General features: G+C 41.8%; 1 protein-coding gene across 1 annotated transcript in view; it reads left to right on the forward strand.

Annotated features, from left to right (window-relative positions):
* Positions 1-25,556, forward strand: part of DDX60 (DExD/H-box helicase 60) — a 57,024-nt gene that overhangs the window by 10,895 nt on the left and 20,573 nt on the right. The window contains exons 8-18 of the mRNA XM_060153637.1: positions 6,309-6,450; positions 7,412-7,567; positions 10,335-10,440; positions 10,892-11,007; positions 12,617-12,777; positions 16,519-16,771; positions 18,829-18,995; positions 19,541-19,699; positions 21,313-21,462; positions 23,730-23,849; positions 24,954-25,049. Of these exons, the coding sequence (XP_060009620.1) occupies positions 6,309-6,450; positions 7,412-7,567; positions 10,335-10,440; positions 10,892-11,007; positions 12,617-12,777; positions 16,519-16,771; positions 18,829-18,995; positions 19,541-19,699; positions 21,313-21,462; positions 23,730-23,849; positions 24,954-25,049 (1,626 nt within the window). The remainder of the gene's footprint in view (positions 1-6,308; positions 6,451-7,411; positions 7,568-10,334; positions 10,441-10,891; positions 11,008-12,616; positions 12,778-16,518; positions 16,772-18,828; positions 18,996-19,540; positions 19,700-21,312; positions 21,463-23,729; positions 23,850-24,953; positions 25,050-25,556) is intronic.

Raw genomic sequence — 25,556 nt, forward strand, 5'->3', positions numbered from 1 at the left:
TCTATACACTTATATGTATAAGTGAATCACTTTGCTGTACACCTGAAACTAACACAACAGAGTAAATCAACTGTACTCCAATATAAAATAAAAAATAAAAAAAGAGTGCTTTTAAAATGACAGATGGAGCATGTCTAAATGCTGATCATGGAAACTAAGAGAGGATAGGATGAAAATACAGGGAGAGTCAGGTGAGGGGAGGGCATGCGGAGGATGCCCTTTTATGGAGGGAGGGGTATGGCCGTTCTTACAGGAGAGAGTGAAGAAAGAATGGTACAGATTGGCCGTGACGGAGGTTGTGGGGTCTGTTTACAGTTCCTGCTTGCTGGTGTGAATTTCCTCTGTGAAGTAGAGACAAAGTCATGTGCTCAAAGTCATGGCGAGGAAGCAGGCCCGGAAGTTTAAGAACAGTGAAATATGTGGGAGACACTTACTGTAGGCAGGGAAGAGTAAGCTCTACTGAGAGGGACATACCACCCTGTCCTGCCTGGTACTTTGGAGGCTTCCCTTGACATACTTGACAAAAGAATTATAGTGGCACCCGTATGTGTTATCATATACTTTTCCGTGTCCGGTGGGTCCTAACCACATGGCCGCAGGCACAAGGAAGCCAGCTGATGGCATGATATGTACAGAAAGGAACAAGAGAGTTTAGGCGGGGCGGACGCCCTTGGTGGATTTGTACCATTTTATGGAAAAGAAGACAGGAAAAGAGGTTTCCGTATCTTTGCAAGGGGGTGGTGCAAATGCTGGGCTAGGAAACAAAGCACCAGAGACAAGCTACAAGGACCCTATCGTGCAGGGGGAGAGCAGAGGGGCTGCTGACGTGGGGGACCTGGTGTGATCAGTGAAGGAGTGTGATGGCCATTACACAGGGCTGGAAGGATGGGCAGGCGGTGGGCGTGAGGAGCCCCTCTTCGGGGCTTGGCAGACTGTCGTTCCCTGGCCCGTCTCTCCCTCTCCCTTACTTCCCATCTTACTGTAAATGCCTGCCATTCTCTGCCTGAAGGTTTGACCTTCTGGGTCTGAAATGCTGGGGTGTAATGCCCCACCGACGGCAGGTGAGGGCTGGGTGCAGGAGACCCCAGCTTCCTTACACGTCGGGGCAGGTAACCCTGAAACGTGCTCTACGCTCTCAGAATTCCCCAGTGGAATTAAGGTCTGGTTGTCCACAGGGGTCGTGGGTTGGGAAACATGGTCCTTCCTGGTTTTCTTTTCTTTCCCATCTCACTTCTGCATCCCCTCACGGGCGCCTCTTGAGAGCAGTCACAAATTAGTGCTTTTCCATAAAGTTGAGGCTCGGGGTCTGCTTCATGGGGGAGCCCAAAGCAAGGCAAGGACGGAGAGCAGGTCCTGGTGATGGCAGGCATGGGTATGTTGGGGAGAATGTGACCTGGGTCAGAGGGGTGAGGGGGATCGCTGGATACAAGACATTCGAGAAGTGTCGATGGTATCGTCTTCTTGGAGGCTGAAGTTATCTGTGGTGCTGGTGAAGCTGCGCCAGGCAGGAAAGTCATCGCTATTTGGGTACGTGGGGGACCTAGGAGCACGGTCAGGAGGGGCTTCCAGACGGAGCAGACGGATGGCGGCAGGCTTTTGGGCCGGGGGAGGAGGATAGATCGGAAGTGACGAGGACACCCCCTCTTCTCCATCCTGTGGTCAAGCCATGCATGGAGCCAGGTGGCAGGGGAGGTGCTTGTTCATCGGGAAAGGCCGCAATCTGCACTGTGGTCCCCTCTTCCTCACTTTTCCGTCCTCAGCAGACAGGTGTGTCAGAACCACACAAAAAGGAATTCTTCAGGGCTTCTTAGCCTTTTTGTTCTGGGCCCCTGTGGCTATCTGATGAATGTTATGGCCCAGAATAATATAAATGCCTCAAATAAGGTTTTGAGGGAAATCAGTTATGATGAAATACTGTTATCAAAATATTATAACCGTATCGTTTATGATATAGTAACACATGTGCTTCTTTGTTACTACATTAGATAATCAGATAAATACCATACTTTCAATGGATGGTGAGTGTCAACAATATCTCGATATGTTTGCAGTGCTTATAATGAAAACATCTGTGATCCCTACTGGTGCCCAATCCCAGCTACTGCCTGGGAGGGACGGTATTTTGTCTGGGTTTGCAATGGAAGAAAATACAAAGTTTGCCACAGGTTAGCAAAAATAAAAATGTAATTTTCTGACCCAAGTTCATGGACTCCCCGAATTCTATCAGGTGAAGAACGTCTTTGAAAACCGCTTTTCTGCACTACCTCTCCCTCATAAGCCTGGCCTCTGGCTAGACTGGCAGGTGCCCTTACTTTGGGGATTGGAAAAACAAAAGCCAAATTCCTGGCTTTTAAAATAATAATACAGTAAGTTCCCTTCACGTTTCGAACTTTCAGAGATGTGAACGTGTGTTCGCACGTCCAGTCACGTAAGTTAGTTCATGTGTCTGGCATGCATTGTCCTGTGCATGGTTCCTCTACAAGTGGTTGTGCTTTTGTGCACTTTACTATCCTGTGTTTGTTTTTTATGTATTCTTTGTGTGAAAAGTATTATAAATCTATGAAAGTACATACTATATAGCCGACTGTGTTAGTTGGGTACCTAGGCTAACTTTGTTGGACTTACGAACAAATTGGACTGACGAACAAGCTCTTGGAATAGAACTCGTTCGTATGTAGGGAACTTGCTGTACGTTGATCCATGTATAACAAATATTATTGAAATGACAACTGTCTTCTTCTGCCCCCACTGCGCCTCCCTCCCCCTTCCCATAGAGTGTCCGTGAGTGAGGAGGGGACCCCGTTGGAGAATAAGTGAAGGGTCCCCTGCGTGGGGTGGGCAGCGTGATGGAGTCCGCCCTGAGGTTTCGGGCTCTGTGACAGAGAGGACGTGTCGGCAGCATGGAGACTGGGAGACGGTGGCCTCACCGAGAGACCTGGGGCCGCGAGTGCCAGAGGACTGGTCTAGAAAATGCAGTTGGTTTCCGGGCACGAAGGGTGGAGATGTGGCCCCTGTGCTGCCAGGGGTGGGAGGGCATCTGAGGTCCTCAGGCCCCGGGTGAGTCCCGCTGGCTGATGAGGGTGCGGAGGTGGGCCTCTGGGCTTGAGGGTCCTCAGAAGGCAGGCGAGATGAGTGGGACATGTCGTGGCAAGTCCCTCAGCGTCTCAGGGCTGTCTTTGGTAGACATGAGCTCCAGGGGACCCAGTGGAAGCCAGCGAGCAGCCAGTCTCCGTCCAAGGGGCTGGGTCTGTGGCCTGAGCAGAACACAGGAGAGCCCTGTCCCCCTGGGGCCGCATCTTGAGCGGAGGGCACCCTCTTCCAACTGAGACGAGGCGACCCCTGTGTAAACGCCCCTGTTGGGGTCTGGCTGGGGGGATGCAGTGCAGACCCTGGAGGGGATTGACCTGAGGGTGACTGAGAAGTGATGGGTTGGACTAGTTCTGCTGGTGGTGCATAGACTGTATTTACTGTAACAGCTGACAGAGGTGTCGGGTCAGCAGCTGCAACTCAGGTGCAGACAAGTCCGTCGATGCGTACCTGGGTCATACTTGTGAACATTCACAACTGCTCTGACAGAAGTTTTCAACGGTTTTGTGAGGTGGTGGACACAGTATCATGGGGGTTGCTGACGCTCAAGTGAAAGCATTCTCCTGTGTCCCAGGTCCCACTGGGGAGCTTTGCTCTAGGCGTTTTTGGTTCTGTCAGGCAGAGGCAGACTGTGGCTAATTAAAAGGTTTATGAAGACTCTATTCCTAGTTCCCATTTAATTCACTTTAGACATTTTAATATAAGTCATGCCAGTTTAATACACTGAGCCTATTGATACAGCACGTCAGATCCTGAAATAACACATTATAGCATCGATAATATTGTGCTCTGTTGTAATTTTATTTCTGAGAAATACTTAATTTTTGGTCAACTTTATTGAGGTTGAATTACATGTGCTCAACTATTGAATAGTATGAATGTGTTAACTGTGGTGTTGATTTACAGATTTAAAGGAATGCTCTGAATGGATACTTTTCATTTATAGAGTTTTATAAACAATTTCTTAGGTACAGTGAGCACGAGTTGAAAAGAACATTACAAAATCTTTCTGCCTTACGGAATGTTCTAAGATGGCCCTGCAGGACATTCCTTGTGGCTTTGGCTGGTAGAAGACATCACCTTTAATTAGGATGGCATGGACTGCTGGATGTGTTGGGAGGGCCTACCGTTTATTCTGTGCGTGTCCTTGACCTCTATTGCCTCACTCAGACACGTCACTCCTCCTCTGTCCTCATTTTACTAACGAAAACTTGGGCTCAGAAGGGCTGCGGGGCCCATTAGCACAGCTAATAAGTGACCAAGCCGAGGTCCACCTTCATCTCTGCCCAGCTTCCCAGTCTGTGCCCTTCCTCATCTTCTCCTCTCCCGACGTGGGGAGGGCTGTCACCTGGGTGAGCCCCCGCCTTGATCTGTCTTCACCATTCTCCATGCTTCACTTTGGTAGCACCTGGGAGCTAGAAGCCTAAGTTCGTAACATAATTTCAGCCTCTGAAATGTTCACAGTGAAGGGCATATCCTCAGGCTTCTGGGGAAGGTAGCTCGGGACGTGGAAGAGAGAGTTTCATGTTGGCTCAAATCTTGACACTTGGGGATGACATGGAGGTACTTCTCAGCTGAAGCGGCTCCAGTGAGGAAGCTTTGGTGTCCTGTTTGCGCATATTTCTGTTTACTCAGTGCTGTTATGGGAGAGGCTCTGTGGCCCGGGGGTGGGGACAGCCCTTACATGGCAGTGGTACCCCAAGTACAGCCCCCTGACCAATAGCATCCTAAGAACAGGTTAGAAATGCAGTTTCTTGGGCTCCCCCCAGACCTACTGGATCAGCCTCTGGGGATGCTGCCTAGCAAGCTGTCTTCTCTTTTTTTTTTTTTCTTTTTCTTCTTTTTTTTTTTTTGCGGTACGCGGGCCTCTCACTGTTGTGGCCTCTCCCATTGCAGAGCACAGGCCCCGGACGCACAGGCCCAGCGGCCATGGCTCACGGGCCCAGCCGCTCCGCGGCATGTGGGCTCTTCCCGGACCGGGGCACAAACCCGCATCCCCTGCATCGGCAGGCGGACTCCCAACCACTGCGCCACCAGGGAAGCCCTGTCTTCTCTTTAATAATCTTTCCAGGGGAGGTTTTGCAGCAGTTTGAGGACCACAGCTTTATGGCCCTGAAGAGAGCTCGTTCGTGTTTTATTTGTAAGTAAAACTCCACCCTAGGTACCGGGTTCCTGATTCTTTGATACCTGTGACCTCATCAGGAATCCTATACAGCCATCCTCAGTCACCTGGTTAGAGCTGGGCCGTCCAGGGTAGGAGCCGATCGCCACACTTGGGTATTAGGCACTTGAAACGTGCCTAAGTCTAAAAGAGACATCAGATTTCATAACCTTCGTGTGAAAAGCGTGTAAACTATTCTGTGAATATTTTTATATTGATTACACATTGAAATGACAATATTTTGGGTATGTTGGGTTGAATAAAATAAAATGAATTTCAGCTTTTTTTTTTTTTTATGTGAAAAAAGTTTAAGAAACATATGGAAGTTTAAGGTAACGTATGCAGCTTGCCTGCGTCCCACTTCTATTGGATAACGCTGTTAAAGTTCCACATCCATATAGATAAAGAGGTTATTCACGTTTGGAGAGCCTGGGTGTGTTATCGTGTGTGGAGCAGAGAAGCCTCCGTTTTTCCCTCTCAACCCAGCTCCCCAAACTCGAACGCCGACTCAAGGGATGACCAGGTTTGTGCGCTGCGTTTGCTTGGGTCGCGGCTGCCCTGTTCTGAGCTCAGTGCTGCCGCTGAAGACGTTCTGCCCGTGACAGGCGGGAACACAGCTGCCCAGGGATGTAGGTGGATGGGGATCTTTGTGAAGGATCCCCTAAACAATCAAATGCTCTTTTTTTAAATGCTGTTTTGACCTGAAAGTAACATTGGAAGCATTAAACCCTGAGGAAAGAACAGAGGCACATTTGAAAGCAGAAGTATTTCTCTAGTCCTGTATCTGTGGGAGAAAAGTTGTAAGAGTCAAGTATGGATTTCTGTGACTGGGAATAAGGACTATGCTGAATCATTCTTGGTCAGCCTGATTTTATTTTAACTTTAAATCTTTCAAGGTGTGACACATTCATTATGACCCAGCCTGGAAGGGCTCACGTCCGTAAGAATGGAAGAGCCCAGCCCACTTGCCTTTCAGTTGGATTATTGAGATGTTTGAAGTCTTCTAGGTTCTTGCTAATGTAAAAATTGTCACTAACTTGGTTTTTATTTCCAATTTCAGAAAAAGTGGTGTGAATACCTCATCCTAAGTAATATAGACGTTTTTGAATTTTGGAATCTGGATTTAACTCACCTTTCCGACTTAAGTGATGAGCTTTTATTGAAGAATATAGCATTTTACTATGAAAATGAAAGTGTTCAAGGTACCACCCTAGTATCTTATAATAATTATGCCTTTACCCAGAGATAAACATTATAAAGGATTTAAAGCTTCAAAATTATTTTCCTATACTTGCAACATATAGCAGTCATTTTCTTTCAGATATTTATTTATGCGTGTATATAAGTTTTACTTAGTTGCAATCAGAGTGAATGTTGTATTTAAAAATATTTTTAACTTAATATTACTCCACAAGTATTTTTGGAAAAAATACGTCTTTGGGAACTTGGCATTTCTAGATAATTTTAACAGGTGAATTTTTCAGTTAAATATACACAGAACATTTTTCAGAATATTTACTCTAATTAATGTAATCATGTACTACTATTAGATATTTAGGGAATTTTAAGTTTTTCCAAAGATAAAGCTGATTTATATATTTGTTGTATATAATTAATTTTTCTTTCTTTGAATAATTTTATTAGAAGAAATCTTCTGCTGTTTATTTGTAGTCAAAGAAAAATAAAAGACATTTTAAGAGAACTAAAACTGATTGAGCATTATTGAAGCTTCTTTGACCTCTAAGATTTGGTTCCTACATATTGCAAGTGTTAGAATGAGTTAGCTACAAATAAATTTAGCAATCCTCTACAAACTTTCTCATTTTTGAAAAATCATAGTTTTATTCTGTTTTATTGATTATAAAGTTATGTGTGACATAACATTTTTTGTTACCTTGAAGAATAGTTAGATATTCACCATCTGTTATTGTTAGTTAAGGCAGTTATAATGTTAATAGTTATCAAATAGGGAAACAGGATAAACTTTAAAGTCTTCAGCCCCACAGTCAACACTAGGGACCGTTTGGCTCTAGGTTCCGTGTGGCACTCACAGAAAATTTCACTGTTTGACAAGTATTTCAGAGCTCTGTGAATTTAGTTAAAATGTATGCTTCTGTGTATGTGTGAATGACTTTCAGTGTTTACTACTTTGAACTCATGTAGGGCTACATTTGAATTTGGGAAATGGCATTATGAAAGATTATGAACATCTCTGGGATACTGTATCAAAGTTGGTCACAAAGTTTGATGTTGGAAAGCCATTTCCTCTGAGAACAGAACAATTTCCTTTTCTTAAAAAGGATCCATCACCAATCAAAGGTAATAAATCTCTAAATTAATTTGAAATAAAAGCATCGTTCCTCTGAAAATGTTTTGAAAGCACCAGTAACTAAATGTTGCAAGTATAAATAATTTTCGGGTGCTGTGCATTTAAAATGACCTATACTGTCATATCCTTGGGGAGATAATCCTTTGAGTATAATTTTGAACAGTGATATGTTTTCCTTGTAACTAACGTTGTTGCCAATTTTTAAGAAAGCCAGTGACTTCCATTTCTATCAATCTGAAGTGTAGATCAAGTGAAAAATCTCTTGTGTGTAATGATGGAAAAGTTAGATAAGAGACACTAAACACCTTTTTACAAAATCGTAAGTAAGCTCAAAACAATAGGAGGGAAATTCCAGGAGCCAAACATGAAGGGAGAAACTGATCTCTGGGTCACTCTGAGAATTTCTAATTGTAGGTCTGCCCTCCTAAGAATCTGGGTTTCAGTGTACTCAGTCAGCAGAGTCAAGACAACTCTAAGCCGGAAAATAACCTTCAAGCGATCAAAGGAATCTGGCGTGTTCTCTGTAGAGGAACATCCTTATATACCCTGATTTTACAGGGCTTCTCTGCCACATACGAGTGCACATGCAAATTTATAAACAGCAGAGAAATAAGCCCCCGGACAAACAGTAAGCTGCAAAACGAGAACTCTTAAGTATTTCAGATTTTGTAATTGTCACAAGTAGAATATACTATATGTATGTTTAAAAATGCTTGAAGAAATAAAATATGAAATTTGAAACGTGAAAAACAAAATGATAGGAAACATCTTCACATTTTAAAATATTCAAAGTTGTAGAAATGAAAAGACTGTCAATAGATAGGTTCAGAAGCTGATTGGATTTGGCTAAAGAGAGAATTTGTGAGCTAGAAGTAGATCAAAAGAACTACAGGTACAATAGTGATGAACACATTACATACCTTAAATTTACACAGGGTTATATGTCAGTTATATCTCAAGCTGGAGAAATTTTAAAAGAAGCGGAAAACAAACAAAAGAAATAGAGATAAAAAATGATAAAATACATGTTAAAAGACATGGAAGACAGAGTGAAGCTGTCTAATCTTTTGTTCATTTGGAGATTTGGAAGGAGAGGCCAAGCCAGTGTAGGTTGGGCCATATTTGACGAGACCGTGGCTGGCGTTTGCCTGGACGATGAAAGACAGGGATTTGGGCACTCAGGGCATATGATGAGTCCCGAGCGGGACAAAGCAAACGTATGGACGTGCACACGCACACGCACAAATATACACACTAGGCACGATGCAGTGGGATTAGAGAATGTAAAAAATAAATATCTTAAAAGGACCAGAGTTACTTACAAAGGAATAAAAATTAGTCTTTAATAATAGACTTTCCCAAATATCATTATAGAAGTCAGAACATAATGAAATCATATGTTATTCTTAAAATACAGTTTTAAGAAATGAGTAGCTTGGACATTTTTCAAAATACAAACGCTGATTTATCCATCATCCTGTCGTCACTGGAGACATTTCTATATCATGAATTTCAGGAAGAATAAAATGACCCCAGATGGAAAGTGACAAAGAAAGCTAAGGGATGTATATGTATAACTGATTCACTTTGTTATAAAGCAAACTAACACACCATTGTAAAGCAATTATACCCCAATAAAGATGTTAAAATTAAAAAAAAAAGAAGAATGCTAAGGGGGGTTGAGGATGTATTGATACAAGTGTATTTTTCAGAGTACAGGGGAAGAATATATATCCCCTTTCATTATGTCAGAATGAGTTCCACCAGACAAAGACGCTTGAGAGCAAGTTTATTGTTCCCAGGAAGATCCAATAAGGGAGTGCTTAGGTAATACCAGGAAGAAAACACAGTCGGTGCAGGCCGTGTTATTGCGTAGGTTTCCACGTGGGCAACTACAGGTAAGTATTACTGGGAATCCTAGAACTGTGTGCAAACCACTTTGGAGATGTCTTACCCAAAGAGCAAGGTAGCTGGGGTATTTACCTTGTGAGTTTCGTCAAGTCTCGGGGGGCATGAAATCCTTAGGACTCTGGCTGCGCCCAAGGCTGTAAGAAGAAAGTGCTCAGGGAGAGTTGTAGGGACTCGTAGGAAGGTTTCAGGCAAACGCAGGAACGGTGGACGTCAAGGAAATACCGAGCAGGGCAATTGCAGCTCACCTAGAATTATGAACCAGACACTAGATAAAGGGGCATTTGTTAGCCAGCTGTTGTATATACGATCAATATGTGACGTGTGATATCCATCTATCATATGTAGGTGTACATGGGCATAACATCAAGGAGGATGTAAGAGAAGACTAATGATATAACATAATTTCATTGACATCTGTATTTTCCCCCTACTTCTTTTTTATTTTTATAAAAGCATATATGAGATTTCTGAGTGAGACTTCCATATTTAAATTCCTTGTCTCATAATAGGAAATAAGAAAAGGAACAAACATTTGAAATAAGAAACATAGGTGTTTTTCTGTCTGTCAGTGTATCTCTTCATCCATCCATCCATCCATCCGTCTATCTATCCTTCTATCTACCTACCTACATGCCTAATTGCTGCCTATTTCTTTATATTCTGCCATGTTCCAGAATGTTTTAATGTGGAAAAAATAGCTTTATGGGAAGGGCTAGAATTGATTAACATAAATAAATAAGATCAATGAAACATGATGTTTTTTTAAATGTGAAATTTTAGAAAATGATATGTAACATTGCTGTATGAAAGTTTCACATTTGACCTTGTCTTACTACTTTTTTACAGATACCTCCAAGGAAAAGATGGCTAATTTGGGTTTTATTCCAGTGTCATGTCAGGTGGTTGATAAGTTTGCCGGGGACCTTTTGAAAGATTTGCCTTTCCTAACGAGGTATGGGAGCCCCTGGGTGGAATGGATGAATGACTCATTAGAGCTTTTACAAAGTTGGACAGATTATTTATAAAGAGGTTATATTAGATGTAACCTGTGTTTGTAACACATAATGAGCTTAGTTTCAAATTTACCAATGTCTTGTGATCCTAACTAGCTTAAAAATCAACATAGTTTTAACCTTAGAGTAAAATCATTCCAGCTGTGTGTTTGTAATTAATGAATGAGTGGATGAATATTTGTTGATGTCCATGGCACGAGATATGGGGTGGATTCTGGGTTCTGAAGCCCCATTAAACTGCTCTTTGGATTCTATCACCCATATTATATCTCGGAAAGAGGAAAAGTGGCTATGATTTTTAAAAAAAATTTTTTTTAAATGAGATCTATGCTGTGCTATATTGGGAGGCACGCAGTTTAAAATGTGCCTATATTTCTTTTCATCTCATAGCGATGATCCTATTGTAACTTCACTGGTCAAGCAGAAAGAATTTGATGAGCTTGTGCACTGGCATTCCCACAGACCCCTTAGTGATGATTATGACAGGACAAAGGGTCAGTTTGATGGTGAGTTCTGCGATTCTGGTGAAATACCTTAACATCTCTTTCACTTTCTGCCTTTTATGTTACAATGAAAAATTTTTCTATTTCTTGAATAACAATAATGTACAAGGTACGTAGATATATGTCAGTAAAGAGGGTGAGGAAAGAGCCCCACTTTGCTGACTGTCATGTGTACAGGGGCACACAGCTGTCTTAGGAGCAAGTGCACAGAGGTGGCATTTGTCCCACAAAAGTTAGCAGCTGTTTTAAGCAAAGACAGTTTATAGTTTAAGACACCTGTGTGCTCCCTGATGGCAGAAATACTGAGGCTATAGATAGGCTTGCAAGCAGTAGCAGCTGCTTTCACGTCACCCATAACAAGGGCAGCAGTTTACCCACCTTCACGCTCGGGACGGAGGCTGTGGCACCACTGAGAGCAAGTTAGCCGAGACTGACTCAGGGACCCTTTTCCCCGGCTCATCCCTTGTCTTCTTTTGTCTACCCCATGCTCACTCCCACCCTGCTTCCAGTGGACAGAACTTACCTTCAGAAGAATCTCAGAGTGGACCTAGTAAGCATGTTCCTACGGAACACTTGCCAGCCTGCTGTTAGAAACAACTACTAATACCCTGAAAACTACAAGGGAGTTTTTAGATCAATCATTAACATCCTTCGGAGCCGTTTGATTTACATATGTAGATACAGATATAGAAAAATCAGCCTGCTTAACAATCCCTTGAAGTGAGTGCTGTAGTTTTCTCTGGGGATGGGAGGAAGTCATACCTTGAGTGTTGGGATTTCCTATGTCATTGGAGTTTTCCACAGTGAGTCTTTCTGAGCTGCCAAGTTCTTGGCTCTGTGGCCATGGTCTGGAGTAAGGATTTTTCTGTCAAGTGATACAAGAAGCCGTGATACCCTAGATGGACATCTTCCTGATTTGGCCTTAACCTTCCCCCTTCTTTTTTTTTTTTTAATTAATTAATTAATTTATATTTTTGGCTGCATTGGGTCTTAGTTGCTGCGTGCGGGCTTTCTCTAGTTGTGGCGAGCGGGGGCTACTCTTCGTTGTGGTGCACGGGATTCTCACTGTGGTGGCTTCTCTTGTTGCAGAGTGTGGGCTTCAGTAGCTGTGGCACGTGGGCTCAGTAGTTGTGGCTCGCAGGCTCTAGAGCGCAGGCTCAGTAGTTGTGGTGCACGGGCTTAGTTGCTCCGCAGCATGTGGGATCTTCCCAGACCAGGGCTTGAACCCATGTCCCCTGCATTGGCAGTGGATCCTCAACCACTGCGCCACCAGGGAAGCCCTACCTTCCCCCTTCTTAACTTCATTCACAGGGCACAAAACAGAAGTAATGCCCAGAATCTGTCATTCTTTGTAGCATCTTGATATTTGCTTTGAGAGGTGTACAATAAAAGGGTGTTTTGTCCCTTGCATCCTTTAAATAAAGTAAGGAATCATTCTGTGGAGAAGAGATGGTGTGATTTAAGATTCCGTCTTTAACAAAAGTCATCAGCCTAAGTTACTGTTCCAAACTAAAAAGAAAAGTGCACGTGTGTGTGGGATGGTGTGAAGGATTAGTGAGAACGCTGTTGAAAATATGTAGTAGTGTTGCATTTTAAGCCTTTTCTTTTCCAGAAAAATCTAGAGATCCTCATCATCTTAAATCTGTGCAAAGGTATCATCGTTTTCAACGATTTTATGGGAAGTCATTAGAATCGGTCTCTTCAAAATTTGTTGTACCTCAAGCTATCAAGCCAAGGAAGAATTTCTGTGAACCCAAGAGCAAAAAGATACAGGTAGGTTATATTCATTCTATCAAATTTTTTTTTACTTTTCATTGTCCTTTATTGTTATTTGTTCAATCCCTTTGATAGTTGCTTTCCATGCTACATTTTTAGAAAAGTAAAGGGATGGGAAAGATACTCCATGCAAATGGAAACCAAAAGAAAGCAGGGGTAGCTATACTTATACCATAGAAAATAGACTTTAATACAAAGACTGTAATAAGGGAGATAGAAGGTCATGATATAATAATAAAGCTGAAAACCTGAAAGCTTTTTCTCTAAGATCAGGAACAAGACAAGGATGCCCAGTCTCACCACTTGTATTCAACATAGGACTGGAAGTTTTAACCAGAGCAGTTAGGCAAGTAAAAGAAATAAAAGGCATCTACATTGGAAAGGAAGAAGTAACACTGCCTGTTTGCAGATGACATTATATTATATAAAAACCCCACTAAAAAACTGTCAGAACTAATAAATGAATTCAGTAAAGTCACAGGATACAAAATCAATATACAAAAATCTGTTGTGTTTCTATACACTAATGATGAACTATCAGGAGCAGAAATTAAGAAAACAATCCCAATTACAATTGCATCAAAGAGAATAAAATACCTAGGAATAAATTTAACCAAGGAGGTTACAGTACATTGAAAACTACAAGACAGTGATGAAAGAAATTGAAGAGGATACAAATGAATGGAAAGATATTCTGTGCTCATGGATTGGAAGAAAGAATATTGTTAAAATGTCCTCACTGCCCAGTGCAATCTATAGATTTAATGCAATCCCTATCAAAATTCCAATGGCATTTTCCACAGAAATAGAACAAACAATCCTAAAATTTGTATGGAGCCATAAAACACCCTGAATAGCCAAAACAATCTTCAGGAAAAAGAACAAATCTACAGGCATCACACTCCCTGATTTCAAGCTATATTACAAAGTTATAGTAATCAAAACAGTATGGTATTGGCATAAAAACAGGTACATGGGTCAATGGAACAGAATAGAGAGCCCAGAAATAAACTCAAGCGTGTATGGTCAATTAATTTATGACAAAGGAGGTAAGAATATACAATGGAGAAAAGACAGCCTCTTCAATAAATGGTGTTGGGAAACCTGGACAGCTACATGCCAAAGAACGAGGCTTGGAACCCTATCTTATATTATACACAAGAATTAACTAAAAATGGATCAAAGACTTCAAGACCTGAAACTGTAAAAGTCCTAGAAGAAAGCATAAGCCGTAAGCTCCTTAACATTGGTCTTGGTGATGATTTTTTGGATTTGACACCAATGGCAAAGGTAACAAAAGCAAAAATTGACAAGTGAGATTGTATCAAACTAAGAAGATTCTTCATAGCAGAGGAAACCATCAAAGAAATGAATAGGCAACTAACTACAAAATGGGAGAAAATATTTGCAAATCATATATTTGATAAGGGGTTACTATCTAAAATATACAAAAAACTCATACAACTCAATAGCAAAAAATAGAACAATCTGATTAAAAAGTAAGCAGAGTAACTAAATGGATATTTTTCCAAAGAAGACATGCAGATGGCTAACAGGCACATGAGAAGATGCTCAACGTCACTAGTCATAGGGGAAATCAAATCAAAACCACAATGAGATATCGACTCACACCTGTCAGAATGGCCATCATTAAAAGGGCAAGAAACAACAAGTGTTGGCCAGGATGTGGAGAAAAGGGAGCCCTTGGGCACTGTTGGTGGAAATGTAAAGTGGTGCAGCCACTATGGAAAATGGTATATTTCCTCCAAATATTAAAAATAAAACTACTATATAGTCCTGCATTCCCATTTCTGGTATTTATCCAAGAAAAGAAAACAGGATGTAGAAGAGATCTCTGCACTCCCATGTTCATTACAGTATTATTCACAGCAGCCAAGATACGGAAACAACGTAAGCATCCAGCAAGGGATGAATGGATAAAGAAGATGTGGTCTGTATATATATTGGAATATTATTCAGTTGCAAGGAGGAAATTCTGCCATTTGTGACAGCGTGGTTGAACCTAGAGGTGCTAAGTGATGTAGGTCAGACAGACAAGGCTGATACTGCGTGGTGTAACTTACACGTGGAATCCAAAAGAAAAAAAAGTTCAAACTCATAAAAACAGAGAGGAGAAGCATGGTGACTAGAGTGGATAACCATACATCATATCATTGAATTTGCTAAGAGAGTAGATTTTAAATATTCTCCCCTCCCTCCTCCCCCAAAAGATAAATATGTGAGTTGATGAGTGGGTTAATTAACTCAGTGGGGAGAACCCTTCCACAATGTACATGTATATCAAGCCACCGTGATGTATACTTTCAATATCCTACAATTTTTCAGTTATACCTAAAGTTAAAAAAATATTTGAGCAGACATGAGGACTTTTGCTTTAATAGTCAACAAGCCACCTCAGGCCCAGCTTGGTGGTCTTTGTTTTTCTCCTCGTGGCGACAACCTCCTTTTTATTTTCACAGCCAATTTGACCTTTAGTGAGACCATCCAATTACAACTATTCCTTTTTTATTTACTGAAAAGCTTCTTTTATATAGTTATTTTTTTCGAGAGAGGTTATAAAATAGAAAGTTGGCAAAAATTCTAATTACCTAGTGTAAGGTATAAAGACTGAAAAAAGTTTCATGTTTTTTTTATCTTCTGCATTATTGGAAATTAAGTAGATTATCTCGTGGAGATTAAACAACCTCAGCACAGTGTAAATGTGCTCTTCCAGCAACACTTCAAGCTAAAACAAACACATTGTACCTGGCAAAGAGCCAGGGCTTGTCCTTGTCCTAACTGAGACAGAACCATGCCGAGCTATCCCAGGACAGGACAGTACATTTGGGAGGTTGAAACATTGGAGAAGCTCCACTGATTCGAATTAAATACTGAGAAAGTGATGACAATGAAAATTGACTTCATTAAAGGCAAAGTTTAGACATGAGTTTCATGACTAAGTAGAATAAGGGAAGGTTTGTCAGTGTTCTCTTATGGATACAACAGTTCTCTAATTTTCTTTGCACATTAATAAGTCAAGTAGGTAAAAGTGTAGTAGAAGTGGGTCTATATTGTGTGTAAGTTGGTTGGAAATGCTTGTCTAGACAGAGCAAACCGGTTTATTTATGATATTCCTTCCTACCTGCCCCTTCCTCATTCACCCATAAAAGAGGATGAACTTGTGCTGTGCTTGGGACACACCGACAAATATTGCACATTCCCGTCTCATGACAAGGAAAATCACAACTGCATTGCGTGTGATGAGCATTTGATAGAGAGACGTCCGGGCAGGGGAGGAATACGTACTTAGGCTGGGAGAGTTGAGCAAGGCTTTGTGGAAGAAATATCTAGAAGCACAAGTTGGGGTAGAGAGGTGACCATGGGGAATGAAAGAGGAAAACCAATTCCCGAGAGATCAGGAGACAGAAAAACCAGGGTCCTGGTGCTTCTGATTGTATTACAGTTACTCTTCAATTTATAACCTACACCACTTAGAAATCTAGAAAAATTGTCTGCACAGAGGCTTTATAGTCATTAAGTTGGATTGTCCAAAGATTTCAATTCACAGAGGCTTCAGTGTTAAGAAATACACACTGAAATGAAGATTGTGCCTTGTCAAGAGTGGGATGATGTTCAAAATAATCAATATACACTTAAAACTATTGTCTCATTCATGCAATGGCATCTTGGACTATTTCCAACTTGTTTTATGACATGTTTCCTTCTTTTTTGGGGCAGGAGACCAAGGCTGAAAAAATTACTAGAGAGAATAAGGAGAGGCTGTTTGCCAAGGAAGAAGAAAAAGAAGAGAAAAAATGGAATGTTCTGTCCTTTTCTATTGAGGAGGAAATGAAAGAGAATTTAAACTCTGGAATAAAGAACCTAGAAGATTTTTTGAAATCATGTAAAAGTAGCCCAGTGAAATTTCGAGTTGAAATGGTGGGGATTACTGCCTGCTTGAGAGCGTGGAAAAAACATTGCCGTGGTGAAGGTATGTGGCTGTGAGTTCCTGTTGATTTGTTTGTTTGAATACATTGGAAAAGAATAAAAATCTAATGATGATAACTGTTATTTATTAACTGGAAGTCTGTGTTAGAAGGCTTAAGGAAGCCTTAGATGCATTATCTGATTTTGTCCTTGGAGAAGTCCTCTCAGTACTACTACCTCTATTTTATCAATGAGCAATGAAGTCTCAAATGGGGCCCCAGTAGCAAAGATACAGCACATTCATAAGCAAATTCAAATCAGTTCCTTATCACTTACATGTGGGATCTAAAATATGACATTAATGAACTTACCTACGAAACAGAAACAGACATGCAGACATAGAGATCAGACTTGTGGTTGCCAAGGAGGGGGGGGGGAAGGATTGGGAGTTTGGGATTAGCAGATGCAAACTAGTACATATAGGATGGATAAACAACAAGGTCCTACTGTAGAGCACAGGGAACTATTGGAAAAGAATATGAAAAAGAATGTGTATGTATAACTGAATCACTTTGCTGTATAGCAGAAATTAACACAACAATGTAAGTCAACTACACTCCAATAAAAAAATTCAAATCAATTCCCAGTCAAAGTTTACAAACAACCACTTAGAGAGTTGTGGGCCTCGTTAAGGGGACCCACAGATGGCGAGGTCCCAGGGAGAGTCTGTCATTCATCTCTGAGATCTGAAGCGCGAGCATTTTCTTTCTGGGCAAAACTCGGATCATGTTCGCCTGGCATGCTGAGTTCTTCCAGGAGTTGCTGTGGTTTCCATGTGCTCTACTTTACAACTGCTACAATAGATAGTAGAAAAGAAAAGAAGAGGCAGGAAGAGGCAGGTAAGAGAGAAACATGGCTGGATAGAGACGTGTAAGTTGATGGCAGGTGAAATGATGAGGGGCCAGTATGCCTCCAAACTGACAGTACTTCCGAGTACACCTCATTGACCGGTCTGTCTTGGTCGTCTCCACACCCCTGTTGAACACGGGGTCACTGGGGGTTCTTCTCCCCCCTACCCCGTCATTCTACAAACTTCAATCTGCCCCTGCAACGACAGACTTCGCTGCGGATTTCATCCCAGTGAGAAGCATAAGACTTGGCCTCTGTGGGTCTCTCTAAGATGTTGTGTCAGGATTTGCAGTTGCCCTGAGAGAGATCAGGATTAACAGTGGCTTAAATTTCTTTTGTAGCCTTTATAGCATCAGCATGTGTTTGGTAATATTTGTTAAATAGATAAAATGTAGGTTGATTGGAAGAAAGGGCGAATCAAAACTGCCCTAACATGTGAAGTATGAAAAGACCAGCCGTGAGGGAGACTAGAAAGGATGTAAGTGACTGGAAAGAAATGGACAGGGATTAGCAAGGTTTGGATCTGGTAGGTGTAACAGACTGATTGAGTTTAAAGGCTCCAGTGATTACACCAGATACTTATCTCTGGTCACCATTAGGGTTCAATAAATGTTGCCAAGTTTTTTTTGTTTTTTTTTTTGCGGTATGCGGGCCTCTCACTGTTGTGGCCTCTCCCGTTGCGGAGCACAGGCTCCGGATGCGCAGGCTTAGCGGCCATGGCTCATGGGCCCAGCCGCTCCGTGGCATGTGGGATCTTCCCGGACCGGGGCACGAACCCGCGTCCCCTGCATCGGCAGGCGGACTCTCAACCACTGCGCCACCAGGGAAGCCCAAGTTTTTAACCAGATATTTAGACTCATCTGGACATTTTTCTTTGAACATAGTAGAGAAGACATGGAAAGATTTGTATTCCTTAGAACTTAGACCAACTTGGGCTTCAGTGATCTTATTTCTATCATGAGCTACAAGATTGTCCTTTTTCCCCCAACACTTACAGAGCTACATCTCAGTTATCCACAGAGATGTCGGAATGTGTTTAGTTGCACTTTCATTTTATTGAGTTTTCTGTATTCCAAAACCTCCATTAATGCTAAGTAAGACAATGAATTTAATTGGGTCAGGTTGATAGCCTGAGTGAATAATCTTGGACAATCAAACATTTATTATTTTTGATGGCCTTTATAACAGTTTTGCTGTTTATTCTTTACCAAGGTGAAACCACAAAAGATTTAAGTATAGCTGTTCAAATGATGAAAAGGATCTACTCCGTGATGGAAAAATACCCAGAACTTTTGCAAGAGGCAGATCGGCAACTCATAGCCAGATGCCTTAGGTACTTAGGATTTGAGGAGTTGGCAAGTACTTTGCATCCAGCGCAGGTAATGTTTTCAGAATAGCTCCATTCTAGTAGAGTAATTATTAGGTGCACCTCAAGTGTCTTATAAGCACAGTTACCTGGGTTTTTTTTTTTTCACTGAAAATATTTACTCCAAGTTCATAATCATTATTAGTAATCCAGCTCCCCCAACTTGAAGTAACCTAGAATTAGAAAATTTTACAAAAGCTTCTCTGGACAAAAATGCCAGATAGTCTCTGCAGACCCTTACAACTAATCCTGTGTTTAATTCTAGCAAAACATTTAAAAACTATATTGCGACTGTTCAGTTGTCTTGATATCAGGTTGTAGCTCAAGTGCCGTGATGGATATCTGAAGATCTTGATGTGTGCTATTTACTCTTAGTTAAGATAATGATTTAGGTGGTAAGAGATTTCTTCAATGAATATTGCAAACTTTGAAAGACGGTAAAATGCTTTTCTCATAAAAATTAGTTTTCAGTTATTTTATTTTAAAAAATATTTTTAATCATTTAAAGGATGTTATAATTTACAATCACTTTCAAAATGGGCTTGTAAACTCCTATAGGTCACAGAAAATGACATGAAGGAGAAGGAGAAGAACAAATACTCAGTTGGCATTGGGCCGGCTCGGTTTCAGCTGCAGTACATGGGCCAGTATTTGGTACGAGATGAGAGGAAAGATCCAGACCCCAGAGTCCAGGACTTTATTCCTGACACCTGGCAGGTAATGACTGGATGAAAGAAACATTTTTGTATTTCATTATTAAATCTGATCTCAGGAGCTTCTCATGATTCCACACAGCACATTTGGCATGAAGTTCTTCATGTTGAGTCATCTTATTTAAAATTGTCATGGGAAATGTCAAATGTAGACTTTTTCCCACTTAAAGAAAGTGAATTTCTCATATCATCCATTTTTAATAAATAGACCATTTTCTTGGAGGTACTCTGATGGATTCACACGTATATATTTGAAGTTCTGTCTTTGTCATCCGACTGTATCATTATGGAGGCTTCCCTGTGTCTGCGGGATATCCTATGTAAATATAGAAATGTGACAGAGACATTCAAGGAGTTTAAACAGTAGAGACAGTTGTTTAGATATTTACAGCCTGTACCCGTGACCATAGTAGCTACTTTTCTATAAATAAGTGTAAAATTAATATTGATGGCTAGAAAATTAGGAATAAAAGGGTGCATTTCTGCATTGATTCAACCTTATAAAATCGCCTCGAACCTTATCAGTTAAACATGTTTGGCTATGAAAATGCCATTTCAGAGGTTCAGTCTAACAGATGGTCTTATCAGAATCTGACTTTATAGTCCTTGTGTTGATGATGCTGGAGTGCCTCAGAAACTCCCTGCCTGCTGTTCTGGGGCAGGGGGACCAGGTCCTTCCTTCCTGAAGTGCAGAACACGAAGCAGCTAAGGACCCTCCAGGTATCTACGCCCGCCTCCGCTGCACTTCTTCTGATGTCGCCTTTGCTCTGAGGTGCGACCCAGAGTGGACCAGGATTCAGAGAGTGTGCAGGATGGGGCTTTGGGGGGCTTTTCCATCTTCTGCCCATCACACAGGCTAATGATCCTTTCACTAGTCCTCATTTTGATGAATAAAAGCATAGGCTAAAGGGATGAGAGTCTGTTTTTTTTTTTTTTTTTTTTTTTTTGGCGGTACGCGGGCCTCTCACTGTTGTGGCCTCTCCCGTTGCGGAGCACAGGCTCCAGACGCGCAGGCTCAGCGGCCATGGCTCTCCAGCCCAGCCGCTCCGCGGCATGTGGGATCTTCCCGGACCGGGGCACGAACCCGTGTCCCCTGCGTCGGCAGGCGGACTCTCAACCATTGTGCCACCAGGGAAGTCCCGGGAGTCTGTTTTAATGAAGGTCCCACATGCCCTCCAAAGTACAGGCTGGCATCCTTCTATTTAGAAAGTACAAGATAAGTAGTAAAATGATTAATCATTGATTTTTTTTTCTGTTCAGCTACTTTTTCACCCTTACAAAAATACATACTCTTAGATCTTCATTTCTCAGAGCCGTTGTGCACTTAGTCAATGACAAGTAATCAGAAAGAATATCTACCCAAGGACAAGATATTTTGTTCAGACCCTCTCTCTGTTTTTCACACACAAACCCACCTCCAGACGCTTAAAAGCACTGCAATTCTCTCTTCTGGGGGAGGCCGTGAGTTCTTCACAAGTTCCCGTGTATCTTTTGGTGTGTTTTCAACTCGCAGCCACTCCTTTGCGGCTCAGAGAATTATGCTGGAAGTGTCTTAAGGTATTTGTTTTGCTAACGTGCTTCTCGTGGCGCTGACACAACGGTGCTCTGACCCTGCAGCGAGAGCTCTTGGATGTCGTGGACAAGAATGAGTCTGCGGTCATAGTGGCCCCCACGTCCTCAGGGAAGACCTACGCCTCCTACTACTGCATGGAGAAGGTGCTACGGGAGGGCGACGATGGGGTGGTCGTGTATGTGGCCCCCACCAAGGTAGGTCTGGGGGCTGGGAGGTTGTTCAAGTGACTTAAATTTTCTCTTTCACTCCCGAACCTCCTCTTTTAGTTTAATGCACATAGTCATGTGGTAGATCTAGCTCTCTTTATTTTTTTTCGCCATTTATTTTTTTCCACTTTTATTGAGATAAAATGGACGTGTAACCTGTTAGTTTCGTGTGTACAACATAATGGTCAATATTTGTATGTATTGTTAAATGATCACCCCCATAATTCTAGTGAACATGAATCATGAATCACCTCATATAGTTATACATTTTTTGTTTCCTTGTGATGAGAACTTTTAAGATCTGCTCTCTTAGAAACTGTCAGGTACACAATACCGTATTGTTAACGATAGTCACTGTTACATCCCCAGACTTATTTATCTTATAACTGGAACTTTGTACCTTTTGACCCCCTTCACCTGTTCTCCCCGCCCTTAGCCCCACCCTAGCCAACCACCAGCCTGTTCTGTTTCCATGCGTCTCACTTTATTTTCTAACCTGCATTTTCTCCTTCCAGTCCGAGAGGCCAAAGTAATACTTCCCTTAGAGCACTGTGAGGCAGAGGTTTGGTCCTGTGATCTTGTCATTCAGCTTTTTGCTCAAACTGAGAGAAGCATCCCGACTATGTCGGGCAATGTTGAGTCTTTAGGAACCCCGCGTTGCCTCTGCCCTTGATGGGATGCATCCTGTCTGCTCTTGGGCGTCAGTGCCTGATGTGTTTCTCATGCCAGGTGGCTTTGCCATATTTCTTTTATGGCTGGAACCACCTAATGCCAAGCTTAAATACAGAAAGTATGATCTTTGTCATTTAGGAGAAAGGCTGATTTACAGGAAGTATAAGTTTGCATATCCTCATTTACATCCCCTTGTTTTTAATGCGATTACTGTTAAGAAAGGCAGATTTACTTGGGATAACTTTGATTCTACAGATTAAAATGAGATCTCACTCCATTTTAGTTCCTAGGAAAATGTGGCGTTGAGTGACTTGGGATCGGGCTCAGAACCAGACTGATCAACATGATTAGTTGAAATTAGCACTTTAGTTTTGATTGTAACTTTTTCGTTTTTCACGGTTACGAAAGCAGTAAGTGTTCATAGCAGGAAATTAATAAAATATGTCAAGAAAAATGAAGCTTACTGGAGGTGGAATTGGTAATTCAACACAATACATATTCCTCTTCTAAAAGTTTTAGAACCCAAAGGTTTTAGAAGCCAAATTACTCTTCTAAAAGTTTAAATCCATTTTTATTCCCTCTGACAGTATATGGAAGTATATATATCCTCTTATTTTTTTCCAACATTCCTATGATCTTTAAACATTTTTTGCCATACTGCTAGGTAAAAATTTCCATCTCATAATAAATCTGCATTTCTGTGATCACTGATTGGGGAGTCTTTCCGTATGATTTCTGGGCAGTGATATTTCTTTAATCATGAACTACTCGTTCATGACATCTGCCCATTTTCTTTTTCTTGTAGTGGAAGGGCATTGCCTTTTTATTGATTGGCCAGAAGTCTGTATAATAAGTATATTACTTTTTCTCTGTAAAGTATAACCAATATACTTCTGTCATTTTATCTTTTTGCTATATTGCGGTTATATCAATGATATTTTGTTAATATCTTTGTGTAGTCAGATCTATCAGTATTTCCGTTTAGTGTTTCCGAGTGTGCTCAAATATATGAAAATGTCCACTTTCTAGTGTCTTTATGCTTTTGTTTTAAAGTTTACATTTTAATTTAGGTGAGACTTTTTTGGGCATAGAGTGTGAAATACAGAGATATGTATAGGTTTGCACACGCTCAGATTTCGCTGGCCACCACCTGCCTAGTCCGGGGTGTGGGTCCCCTGTACACTCGCAGGTAGTGGTCTGGGGATGCCCCCAAATACGAGAACCACACGTCCATCCCGGCTGCCCTCCTTGGCCGTTCTACATAGACTCACGGTTTCTTTCTAAGCCTTGGTGGCCCAGGTATCAGCTGTTTGTTTGTCATGCGTGGGCAACATTTCCTGCTTTTTCCCTCTGATGAAGCCGGGTTTTCCCATTTTACATTGGGTTGAGGTTATAAGTGAGTTCACGTGTAGTCACAGAGCTCAAAGACAGCCCGTGGGTTAGGCAGATGGTAGGAGAAAGGGGTGATGAAGCTTCCTGCCCTCCCAGCAGTACGTAATTTTAGACAGTGCCTGTCGTTCTCTCTCCGAGGTTTCCCCTGTACTTTATTATGTGATTAATGGATATTTTCCCCTGTCAATCAGGCCCTTGTCAATCAGGTGGCAGCAACTGTTGAGAATCGTTTTAGCAAAAATCTGCCAAACGGTGTATCTCTGTGCGGTGTTTTTACACGGGACTATCGTCATGAGGCTCTAAACTCCCAGGTAGGACATACACTAATTAATGCATTTGTTATTGAATTATATGATAGTACTTAGAAGTCTCTTTCAGTAGAAATGCAGTATCTTGACAAGGGCTTGTAGAAGTAATTTTCTTGAATTTATAAAAGATGAAGTGGCTTTAGAGAAAATTTAACAGTGTTATATTCCAGAGAGTAAGAAATGGAGCTCATCTTTCTCAGGGACACTTAGCTTTTGATTGCAGATTTCAGTTATATTTCATGGCATCATCTTGGTTTATAAGTGGATCGAAAATGATCTGAAGAACCCCATGTTATAAAAACTGACAAACTCATTTCCATTCAGAATAACTGCTTCTTGACCTTTCTTGATGGGAAGGATACTCATCATAATTTCAAACTGTTGTATTTATGGATGGACTTCATGGTGTTACGTAAATCAGACAGTTTCCGTCCTTATTAAACTCACTGAAAACAGTTACAGCTAAACAGAAAGTGAAAACGTGACTCTAGCACATTGCATGGTAGATGTGAGATGTGACACCCACATCGCCATTTGTAAGAGCACCGCTGCCCAGGGGCAGGGCGTGAGGTCCTACAGAGGCCGGCTGTCGGCCCCTGTGCTGGCCCACTTTTGGCACCCTGGGACTGAGCGGGGCTGCGGCAGAGACACTGGCCATTTCGGCTGCGTGTGGAGTAGCACTGATGGCCGCCATGCGCTCCAGAGTCCAAGCTAGGTGGGCCAACGCGTCACCAGGTGTGTTCTGAAGTTCACCTTCTCCCTCTGCCCCATCCTCTCCCAACTTCCATAGTTGTTCATTTTTAATAAACGGTTTTCAACCTAAACTGAACCTCGGGGTCAGATTTTGAAGGAATAAACCTGCGACAATGAACTCTTCCTATTATTACCGTGAATGCTTATAAATAAGAATTTAAACTTCAAATCTGATATCTTACCATTTTGACCTATAAAAATTGCAGTGTCACAAGATTCAAACAAATATATCATATGCTACTTAATCAGCAGGTCCCTTCAGGAGTTTTAACTCTCTCTTTTATATTCTTAGAACTACATCTGGGTGTAGCAAGTGCTCAAAAGTGTTTGTTTGCACAATGCTTTTGTTTTTAGGTACTTATCACAGTGCCTGCCTGCTTTGAACTTCTGCTGCTAGCTCCGCATCGCCAGACGTGGGTGAAAAGGATCAGATATGTTATATTTGATGAGGTAGGTTTGGTATTATTTCTCTGGGTTGAGTTCCTGGTTGCATAAGCGCCGCACTGAAGACATTTGCTGCTTCGGGGCATTCATCGTCTGCGTGGAGTTTCGGTTGCGGAGGACACTGTCTTTCCCCTGTGAATCACGCCAGTCTTTGGGCTCCGTTTTCCTGTTCTGGCTCAGGACAGGGTATCTGTGTCTGCGGACCTCTGGATGGCAGAGGAGCTGTCTTTGGTGACCACTGTTTCAGAGGAGTAGAACTCACCACCAGGGCATAAGTTTTCCTGGACAGAGATTCCAAAAATCTGATCTTTGATCTCCAAAGCAAAGAGTTTGGGGCTATAACAATGATGTCAGTTATGTACAGTATCTTGTCAGTTGTGGTCCCAGCAGGAAACAGACGACACACACAAAATGGACGAATTCAAGAACAGCTTTTTGCAAAGGTGTGTGGGCGGGGGGAACTGTGCCATTAGTGCAGTAGCCCAGGGCGAGGAGGTTACCCCTCAGCCTAAA

The sequence above is a fragment of the Lagenorhynchus albirostris genome, chromosome 7 (genome assembly GCF_949774975.1).
Source record: "Lagenorhynchus albirostris chromosome 7, mLagAlb1.1, whole genome shotgun sequence".
Classification (NCBI taxonomy): domain Eukaryota; kingdom Metazoa; phylum Chordata; class Mammalia; order Artiodactyla; family Delphinidae; genus Lagenorhynchus; species Lagenorhynchus albirostris.